Source organism: Branchiostoma floridae, chromosome 3, assembly GCF_000003815.2.
Source record: "Branchiostoma floridae strain S238N-H82 chromosome 3, Bfl_VNyyK, whole genome shotgun sequence".
In the NCBI taxonomy this organism is placed as follows: Eukaryota; Metazoa; Chordata; class Leptocardii; order Amphioxiformes; family Branchiostomatidae; genus Branchiostoma; species Branchiostoma floridae.
In genome coordinates, this window is record NC_049981.1 from 16,809,781 (window position 1) to 16,820,790 (window position 11,010).

The following is an 11,010-nucleotide window of genomic DNA, read 5'->3' on the forward strand; positions in this document are numbered from 1 at the left end:
CCTCTGAACTTGCCTCACTTTTTCTTCTGGACAAACTGTTGTAGTGTTTCAACTTTCAACTATGTTTAGGAGGAGTTGTGCTCGTTCTAGCTAACTACTGTTTTAGTGAGTGAGATGTCGAGTCCAGGAGGACCCAGGGCTCGCTACCAGCCCGGCGTGGCCGAGGGGAGAGATGTGGTCATAACTCTGGACGAGAAGGGGTCACCAAGGGTCAGTAGTTGTTCAATGTTGTTTTGATTAACGTCTCTAAAAAACGCTGCATTCGACAGTGTAGTTGATGAAATAAGTTGAAATAATTTCAGCAACGTACTGTCGAATGCAGCGTTAAATTGAGTGCGTACGTACGCATTATTAATGGCCCATCTGAGACTACCAAAATGTTACATCGAGGAGGTTGTATATGTTGTTGTTTTGATTAAACCAAGTTTGTAAAAAATCGCTGCATTCGACAGTGAGCAAATAATTTCAGCAACGTACTTTTTGTGGTTGACTACCAAAATGTTAGATCTAGAGTTACCAAAATGTGTGTCACATTTCTTGTGACATCAATCTGGAGACTGCTCATCTGTTGCAAGCAATTGCATGTACAAATGCATAAATGTGATTTTAATAATTAAATTTTATTTGACGGACAGAAGAGACTCGGGAGCTATTAAATTATACGACTGGATACCAGGCTAGTAGCTCATCGCTTCAAACTCATCCTCTGTCTTTTAACTGTCTTACGAGTAATTTCAGCAGTGAACTCAGTGATATTATTTAGTGTATTACAAATCTTGCCCTGAATCTAGATTAGAGCGCTAGAATTTGTATGGCCTTAATCTTTTTTATTATTGTGTCATAATTTTTCGAATTTTTGTGGGTACTAAAATAAGGTGATCAAACCTGTCAGCTCTAATTGAAAGTAATCTCATCTCAGTGTTATTACATGTACCAGTACCAGGGCAGGCTGCTCGAATAAAAACATTTAAGACATAAAGACACATAAATCATGACTTTTGATACATTTTTAAGCAGGTGTCAATAACTAAACATTTGTGAGTTGCCAATGTTGTAACTACTACATGCTGTGAAACAGAAGACACATTGTTTGCATTGTTTACATCGTTCACCTGAGGTTCAGGTGAACAATGTAAACAATGCAAGCAATGTGTCTTCTGAACCCACAACAAAATGCCTGACTGGTGTTAGATATGTAGTTTACCTAATGCAAAGAAATACTACACATGATCAGCTGGTTACAATAAGTCATTTAATAATCACATCAAAAGTAATTGAGCTGTATATAATTTTGATATATACCGTTACAGCATCGAATAAACAAGTTCAGTGTATGGGAAATTGACAGTTATTGCAATTATGAATCCTATTATTTTCCCTTGTTCATGATTTACAAGAGGCTGTTAGATATATCATTGCATTTATTTATTTTTTTTTTTCACTGTTTTTATAAACTCATCACATCGCAATTTTTTTTCTTTCTGTCGTCTGTGAACTTCTGTTTCAAGTTCAACCATGAGTTCAATGATGCTCACAAAGCCACAATTTTAGTGGCTCAATTTTTTTTGGTAAATGTATTTTTAAGAAAAGGACAATTGATATTACATACTATACAAACTAGACTAGCATGTATGAAATCAAAATGCTTGCAGTTCAAGTCTTCACAGAGAATGTCACCAAACCCTGTGCTATATGATCATTTGGCACCTGGCCAATTCGCTACCATATGGTTCTCATCTTTGAAGGGGATCCAATTGTCAGAGATCATCATCAAATGTACTTCAGCTGTTGATCCATGTCACCCACAAGGGCACTGTCACAGTGATTTGTAACAGTAGAACCTTACGAACATCACTAGTTCTTGTTTGCAGTCATATTTGGTCTTACTGCTCTGCGCCAACATTGATGCAGGAAGGTGCTGATGAGAGACTCAGAGGCACGATGCAACTCGATTCAAAGGGAGCTTTATTCACACACATGTGAAGTGCAACAAGCCATGATGGAAGAGAGCGACCACGTGACCCTTAACACTGACGTCACTCAATAGTGACGTCATCACATAGTGGCGCTGAGCAACTTCTGAGTCAGTTGTCATTACGTAGTCTGTTTACCCATTCTACTGTATGACTGTGATATGAGTCATTTCAATCTTTCTCATTTCCTGAGACTCAAAAATGGAAGATGATTTCTCATAACTTCACATCTACCAGCATCAGTTGCTTTACAAGAGCTTATGTCTGCATCTGTCAATAAATGTTTAAACCAGTTTATTACAGCGTAAACTGCAGTACTCTATTCTGATGCCAGGGGGCACTGCAGGTGCACCTGTAGTGGGATCATTGTGCAGTTTAGAAAATCAGTAGGGAAAACTGGAACTGCAGAGCATGTTTTTGTCCCAAACTTTGAAACAGCTGGGAGTTACTAAAAAAAATTAATGGATCTAATGTACTTTGATCGTTCGTGTCAGTATATTGAATATTGAAAAGCTTAAACATATGCTATAAATTTCTTTTGATGCACTGTAATGACTAATGTGTTTTGTGGTTCAATTTGTAATACCAGCATTGTAGTCCTGTGGTTGAGCAGCATTTTTTTTTTGCTGGATTTTTATTTTTTTTTATTTCTTTTAGTTTGCCAGTGGATGTCACCCATAAAAAGTAAAATTGCATCGGTGTGGCCTCGCTCAACAGTTACATTACACACTTAATGCAATCATTGATTCAAAAACACTCAAACCAAGAAAGGTAGAGGAAGTTGTCATGAGTAAAAACAAGCTCCGCCCACTACCTACAGCTATGTGCTTCCGTACAACTGACTCAGTCTTGTTCAAAACTTGCCTCACAACTTTTGAAGTCAGTCTCCGTGTCACCAAGTACTTGTGTGTGTTACACTATACATTTGGCACTAGAAACTCTTGGGGAAGCAAGAAGATTTACAATGTTGAACAACCATACAGAAGTAAGTGATTTTCTAGCATCCTTAGCACTGGCTCTAAGCAGGCTTGCATTTGTAGTTGTACAAGGACAATGAAAAAACTGGCAAGAGACACACGTTTCTCATTGAATGCAAATGCTTAAAGATACCTTAACGTACCAAAATCATGAAAATCTGTTTAAACAACAAAAATTAACAACATGTGGTCCCAAACAATGAGTAGGACGGCGGCCTTGAACAGTTATGACCTCAGTAAACACAAGACTTGGTGAGATGAGAAGGCCATTGGCATGGTTGTAGTCACATACGCTAAAATACACATAAATTGCACCGGTATCTAACCTACAGTTATTGTAACTGCTGTAATTCTATACGTCAAACAGTAATTAAAAGGACAGGCTAGTGTTTACTTGCCGATAGTCTGTTGAGATCCCAGTGCAAGCCTTCAACTGAGCCTTTGTAGTTTATAGCTGACCCTACAAAAGTCACTATACTTTTTATCATCGTCAATAAAGCTAATGTCATGACAATGTTGTCCATTTTTGTTAGGACAACATTGCCACAAATTTTCCTGAAAAATATCACCAAAATGCATAAAAATAGAGTTTGTCTCTCATTCTGTGGGGAATTAATACTGCCTTTTGATAGAATTCTCACATTTTCTTCGTGACAGGATTGTTTAAAACCTACCATGCTTGACACCATACCTTTACCAAATGATTTCAACCATAACTGTAAAACTGGTGCAAATAAGGTCCTAACCTAAACATTTTTTATTACAGTTTACACCAAGGAGCTTTTTGATTATAAATTATTTGTCTTTCACTCTATCATAATATTAATATTAGACGTACAAACAAGCAAACATTATTAAACATGCAACTCAACCATCAGCACATTCCCAAGCTCTTCCTTTGTTTATCTTCCCCCTGCTGAAGTAGCTGTTTGGAGCATAATTTGTTTTGTTCAGGTAGCAGGCAGAAGGTGAACTCAGCCCCTAGGTGGGTGGGACTTAATTTGCAGATGGTAATTTGAGAACACAGTGTACGCAACCTGTTGACTAAATACTGGATGAAACCAGTGCTTACTGGGATACCTTCCAGTCAAACTACAAAAACTTGCAGTTAACGGCACAAGGTGATCACTGAGCCCAACTGAGACTTACCTTCTTAGTATTAGCTCTGATTAGCTCTTGCGATGCCAGGGGACAGTGTGTCAATAGAGTTGCCTGAAGCTTCGCAGGTAAGGTTCAACTCAGATCTGTTAAGAAAGCTAATTTACAATTGTAGAATCTTAGATTTCACTCCAGAATGGGATCTAAAGCCATGTGTATATTTTAAACTCATGTATTAACTAATTAAGTAGCATTTGCATCAAATGTTTGAGAAAATGCTGTAAATAGTGTATTGAAAATTCTGATGTGTAAAATCTAACACACAGTGTTGTTTACATTGATGTGTTTGCGGGGATTCAATTTTGCGGTAGCAGGAAAAAGGACTATTCGCGGTTGTTTTAAGGTCGCGGTTACCGTAGCACTATGCACTGTAGTCTCTGACTGCCATGGAAAAATGTTTGCAGTAGTTTTAAGTTTGCGGCGCACAGTGAATTGGCATCGCAAAAACCGCAAACATAAAACCAATGCGAAAATTTCAACATTTACAGTATTAGGTTGAGATTTCATTTTAGTATTCTTCAGGTATCCTCCATTCAGATGTATCTGATGATGGGTTACTTACCTCTGCTAGATTGGGAAAACTCTTGTGCAGTACTCCAGGGTTTTAGCCTGACTGTTTATACTACTTCTCACTGGCTGGGGTTAATGATCCCTGGGAGGTAACTGTCAGGCGAGATTTAGTCATGGTATACCAGCTAGGCACAGTTTAGGTATACAAAAGTGCATTATACTGTGGAATATTTGGCAGCATGTCTATAGACTTGCATATGCTTGCATATACTATACAGGGCTCTAGCCAGCGTCCGTTTTTCCGTCAATTGACGGAAATTTGCTGCGTGTGACGGAAAATTTTTTAAACCAATCCGTCAACCTTGACGGACAAAAATTCTTGGTGGAAGCTACAGGCAGCTTGGGGACGCTGTCCACGGCCGTAAAAGCCACACACTGTTTGTTTTGCTATTGTTATGATTGTTGACAATGTGTGTCAGCGCCCTTTCGCATATGATTAAATCTCATTAAAACCCCGTTTTTCAAGGTCTCCGTTCCGTCTGTCTAACTTGATTTTCACGGTTTTCGCGACAATGCGAATTGGTTGACGGAAAAAAATTTCGAGCTGGTTAGAGCCCTGAGTATATGTTACCTTGATAATGATCTTTGTGTAAATTGACGTTACACCTGACCAGGTACCTGGTACAGGTACAACAACACTTGTTCAGTCCTGGATCTACAGGTGTATGTACAGGTACATCTGATACAAGTGATATATGTTAGACTTTGACTGATAGAGATTTTGTCTTTTACAGACAGAGGTTGCAGGAGACAAGTCTACAGCAGCTCAATGCTACAAGTTCACTAAAACGGTAAGGCTTTTCTTAAAAATATCAATAACTGTATGTTCATTAGAACAATTGTGTCAACAACTCATATACTGATATTCTTTCTTAAATACTCACTCACCCACCACACCCACTTTCTTTTACACACTCATTTACTCACTGTACCCAAAGATTAACTACTCATGGCTCATTCAGATGTGGTAAAAGTCGCACTGGAAAAAAGGCCTTAAGAATGCCCTGACCACCGAGATTTCTTGATATATCTTTAACTTCATCATGCTCTTTTGTGGCTGTCTTAAGGTACCCAGTAAAATTCTGAGAGTTAATATTTCTCCCTAGCCCAACTCTGTGGCCCCTGTGAGTGAAACAAGCTAGCAAATATATCTAAATTTGATGTTTTGCGTACAACATTTATCCTTCCCCAGGACCCTGACAGCGTGCACGTTCAGGTTGAACCAACTGCTCCCGCACAAGAAACGCCGCCTCCCGCCTACAACGACACGATAGACACCGAAGATGCGCCATCAAGACGTACGAAGTGCTGTGGCGGCCCGAGCATGTCCACACGTGTCCTGCGGGTTTTTAAAGAACATAAGAAGCCCATCCTCATCTCCTTTGGCTCGCTGCTTCTTATTGGTTAGTTTGTTAATGCAAATGTGAATCATCTAATATGCAATTTATGTCATTTATGTAAAGAAGTCATTTATGTAAAGAAGTCATTTATGTAAAGAAGTCATTTATGCAAATGAAGCCATTTATGCAAATAAATCCATTAAAATTAAATGCAAATAATACATACTTAATATACTTCACGTAACTAAAGGGGGTATCTTACACAGATTTTTCCAAACTGCCCAAGAAGACCACTAGAGCCGTAGAAGGGCCATTAATAGTACATTGTATTGCAGCAGTGCTCACCATAGACAGGAATCTTAATGCTTGAGTTGCCAATAATGAGAAAAATTTATCTAAGGGTTTACCAAAACATGGTCACATTAGCCAGGTAGTCCTTATGTAGAGGTGTTTACTTGTACATGAGGTTTGACCAAGTAATATCATGCTCTACATATAGATAATCGTATATTAAGATCAACGTCATCCACACTTTAACTCCATTGCAGGTTTTATCGTGTTCCTGGGTTTCGCCATCGACTATTACCTGAAGTACGGCCTGGTGCCGGATGGCTGTAAGAACCTGATAGGGCTGGTGTCCATCACGGGAGCCGTGCTGTTCCTACTGGCGTATTACTGCATCAGTCGCTTCTGTGGGGACGACATCTACGAACACTGCCTGAAACACTGCTTCACTGTGATGGGAAATATCTGGGTTAAGAGGTAAGTGATGCTCAGGCCACGCACTAAGCTAAATTCACAAGACCTTCACTCAGGGTCCACAATAATGACTGCGTTTTACACAAAATTAAAAAAGGACCAGCAGCTATTTTTGTGAAATTTTGGTCTTACAAATTTTTATAGCTTCTCCTACAAATTAGTATGTAAGATTAAGTAGCTGCCTTCCCTACAGACCACATGTACAGACTTTCCTTGAGGATAACTAAACAAGTTGGTCTTCAGCATCATGGGAAATATCTGGGTTAAGAGGAAAGTGATACAAGCCCAGGCCACGCTCTAAGCTTATTCTCAAGACCTTCACACAGGGTCCATGATAATGACTGCGATTTACACAAATTAAAACAAAAGCAAGACCACTTACTGCTAGTTACTGACCCAGGGCTATCTCCAGGACCCGTCCCTCCATCCCAGGACAGAAATATGCTTGTTGGGATGGACAAACAACTCATCTCATCTGTCCCAACATCTGAACTACTGTACATGAAGTAGATGAGGGTGTATCTTTGGCCTGTGCAATGTCCCAGTGAGTTAAGGGCGTAGTCAGTAGGTAGGTCATGAGTTCAATCGCTGGCCAAGCCATCAAATAAATACCGGTACTTTTAAAATGGTCATTTTGCATTATGTGCTTAGCACTGATCGCATTTTGGAAAGAGTATGATATATTGTAGTTGAATGGTACATTATAGTTGAATAAACACATGACCACTACCAGTGGACTAACTGCTGTAGTGATCGCATGAAGTTGTGCAGCCCAAGTACAAAAACTGAGATAGGCACTGCCCTATGCACCATTTGGTGTGGGAAGGATTTTAACTTTCTTACTAGTTTTTTTTTCTGTCCACCAGGGTTTTCTACGTCTTGTGTCTGATTGGTTTGATCTTATGGATCGCCCTGGACACAGCCCGGAACACCCAGAACTTGATCTCAGGGGCAGGTCTGATTGTGATGGTCATCTTTCTCTACATCTTTTCCAAACACCCCGATCATGTGAGTATACAGGCTGTTATAAAATATTCCTTGTAGCTCAACTGGTAGCAGCCTCACACTTGAGCTCCTGGTTCCAACTAGATACTGATTCCGGTTCAAGTCGAGGAAGGCCATCCTGGTCAAAGCTGCAGTCATTTTTGGGAGGGATGTTAACCCTTGTTCTCGTGTTCAAGAAGGTGCCTTAATCATGTTACAGCCTCATAACTTCAGATGGGTACCCACTGACTGAACTACAAGGTGATAATAATATATCTGTATCTGTATAGCCAGTATAACTGCCCTTTGGCATAACATACCAACTATCCAAGCATGCGGCGAGGCAGGAGCTGGGCGGGTCATGTCTAACCATAGCATCTGGTGTCTGAATAAAGATTTAGTTGATGTGTTGACCTACAACTGTCTGACATCTGTATCATCAGGTGAAGTGGCGGCCAGTGCTATGGGGTCTTGCCCTGCAGTTCATTTTCGGGCTGCTGATCCTGAGGACCCAGGTGGGCTTTGACGTCTTCAGGTTCATGGGCGAGAAGTTCCAGTCCTTCATCGAATACGCTGACGTGGGGTCCAAGTTTGTGTTTGGCGAAAAGTACACGGACCATTTCTTTGCTTTCAAGGTAGGTTACTTGGAAAAAAGTTGTAGATGGCTCTTGTGCAATCTTGGGGTATTGAGAAGATGTTGGTTATGTTGTTAATGCTGTCGTTTCTGATTGACAGGTGCTGCCAATCATCGTGTTCTTCAGCAGTGTCATGTCAGTCCTGTACTACATCGGGGTCATGCAGGTAACAGTTTTGTCTTGTTTGTTTTTTTGTCTTTGGTGGTACATTTGTAGTAGTAGTTGGGCATATTGATTTTATTGATATACGGATGATACCTTCTGGGAACACCAAAACTGGTGAATATCAATAAAATCTAAAAACTATATTTCTCTGATTTGAGATCATCTTATACTGGCATGATATTCCCTGTACAATCATGTAAATGTATATTTCCTATTATCCAGGTGGTGATTGTAAAGATGGCGTGGCTACTGCAGCGTACCATGGAGACATCCTCACCGGAGTCTATCAATGCTGCAGGGAACATCTTTGTTGGCCAGGTAACGTATCCAGTCCAACCTGTACAAATAATCAGTACCTAGTATACATGAGGATCACCTGGCCCATGTGACCACTTTTGTTGGTCCCTTACTAAATTTTTTCCCTTTGACGCAACCCTTTCTATAGTAACCACCTGTACAAATAGACAATTTACATTGGTCCCCTGACTGGTCTTCTCAGGCCTGTGTCTTCTTGAGCAGTTTGGGCTGTATTTCAGATCCTTCAGACCCTATACTGTAAAAGCAGAAACTTTTGCGGTGGTTTAATGTTTGCGGTTTACGCAGTGGTCGCTTCACTGCGAAGTCCACAAATATGTTCCCATGGCAATAAGAGACTACAGTGCATGGTGCTACCGCAAACTTAAAACCACCGCGAAAAGTCCTTTTTTTCACTACCACAAAATTAAATCCCCTCAAACTTAAATGCATTCACAGTGTTTCCCATAAGTATCAAACCTCTGCCTTTTAAAGAGCCCAACACTCTTACAATATATCAACTGATAAAGTAGGACCGGCCTGTTGTTCTTGGCTCAGCCACAGTCAAAACATGCTGTATGGTAGAAAAGCCACATTGTACTATATTACCAGTTGCTGAAAAAGCATTATGCTTTATGTTAAGCATTCCATGCACCATTACTGATATACTTGCTATTCTCCACCCCAGACTGATGCCCCGCTGCTGATCCGACCACTGATTAAGAACATGACCAAATCTGAACTACATGCAGTGATGACTGGAGGGTTTGCCACCATAGCTGGTACGTAACGCCTTACATTTTCATCATCTATTCGTACTGATAGAATAAAGGAAAGAAATAGTGCAGTCTGGACTTAGAAATTCTGTTTCTAATTGTGATAAGGAAGAAAATAACACTGATCATACCACACTGTTTGAAACTTGTATACCCATACATTGTAGGAAGGAATGAAGTGTCAGGTAATGAAGGGTCTCCAAAGTATGATAATGACAACTTGCAATGTGAACTTATTTATTATTCTTTTCAACTTTTTGTAGCTGTATCAACTCACTCACTCACTATCCATGGTTAGATTATACTGCTGCTGGGTTCCCTGACGCAGGGTTAGGCAGCAGTCGGCCAGACTGAAATTTATGAAATAAATCAAGAAGAAATTTATAGTTATTGAACACAAATAATGATATATGATAGTTTTGCCTTGATGGAATAAGCTTAGTTGGATGATCTTCTCTCAGTAACAAATCATCCTTACATTATTTCTTTTTTCCATTGTAATTGACCAGGAAGTGTGCTGGGTGCGTACATTGCATTTGGCGTCCCGCCCACCCATCTCCTGACGGCATCAGTTATGTCGGCTCCGGCAGCCCTGGCCGTCTCCAAACTCTTCTACCCAGAGACAGAGGAGACCATGCGGCTGGATGACAATGTGGAGTTGGGGAAAGGGTAAGGAAAGAGCACAGTGAGCATTGATGGGTCACTCCTATGTTCCGACACCCCTATGTTCAGTTACCCCTATGTACCAACACCCCTATCTTCTGACAACAGTATGATCTGACAACTCCTTACCCTAACTGTTACCCTGTGTGTCCGAACATACCAGAGAATGCAGATAATATTCATTAAGATTGTTTCAAATTTTTCCAAATGTTCTTTTTTTTTATTTATTCATGCAACCAAACACAAATCAGGAAGACATAACATAAGAAAACTTTTGAAAGGTAAACTTGTGCATTTAATATAAAACAGAACTTTCTATGCATAATATTTTGCATTGTATTTTGTGCATCCTCTCTCTCTCTATATATATATTATGTATATACATTTATGATTATATTTGAGAATACTATGAAGCCCATTTTTTGCACAGTATAATGCTGATACCAGTCCACCAAATTATAGTAACTGAGTGAGTTTTGATGAGGCAGAAGCCCAACATCACATTTGAGCAGCTTGTCATCATTTTAATTTTTTGCCACTGAATATGTCAACTCTCATTCCATCAAAAAGACTCACTTCACTGAGGAAGGAAGGTGGATGCCTTTCGAAACGTCTAGTAAAATTTTTAAAGTATCCAGAAGTAAAGAGTGATTCTTCTTCAATGTTAACGATACCTGGATGTCTAATCTTCACAAACGTAGAGTGTGTATGGTATG

The 11,010-nt window shown here is 39.8% G+C and overlaps 1 protein-coding gene across 5 annotated transcripts in view; it reads left to right on the plus strand.

Annotated features, from left to right (window-relative positions):
* The first annotated feature begins 7 nt into the window (after positions 1-7).
* Positions 8-11,010, plus strand: part of LOC118410840 (solute carrier family 28 member 3-like) — a 15,910-nt gene continuing 4,907 nt past the window's right edge. For 3 of the 5 annotated variants that reach the window (XM_035812682.1, XM_035812683.1, XM_035812686.1), the window contains exons 1-10: positions 8-210; positions 5,413-5,469; positions 5,871-6,081; positions 6,567-6,780; positions 7,644-7,785; positions 8,205-8,396; positions 8,497-8,562; positions 8,784-8,879; positions 9,544-9,637; positions 10,141-10,300. In XM_035812682.1, coding sequence (XP_035668575.1) covers positions 115-210; positions 5,413-5,469; positions 5,871-6,081; positions 6,567-6,780; positions 7,644-7,785; positions 8,205-8,396; positions 8,497-8,562; positions 8,784-8,879; positions 9,544-9,637; positions 10,141-10,300 — 1,328 coding nt within the window. In that variant the 5' untranslated portion in view covers positions 8-114. Of the gene's footprint in view, positions 211-2,803; positions 2,959-4,008; positions 4,177-5,412; positions 5,470-5,870; positions 6,082-6,566; positions 6,781-7,643; positions 7,786-8,204; positions 8,397-8,496; positions 8,563-8,783; positions 8,880-9,543; positions 9,638-10,140; positions 10,301-11,010 lie in introns of those variants that run through there. The other 2 variants (XM_035812685.1, XM_035812684.1) reach the window with 2 other exon arrangements.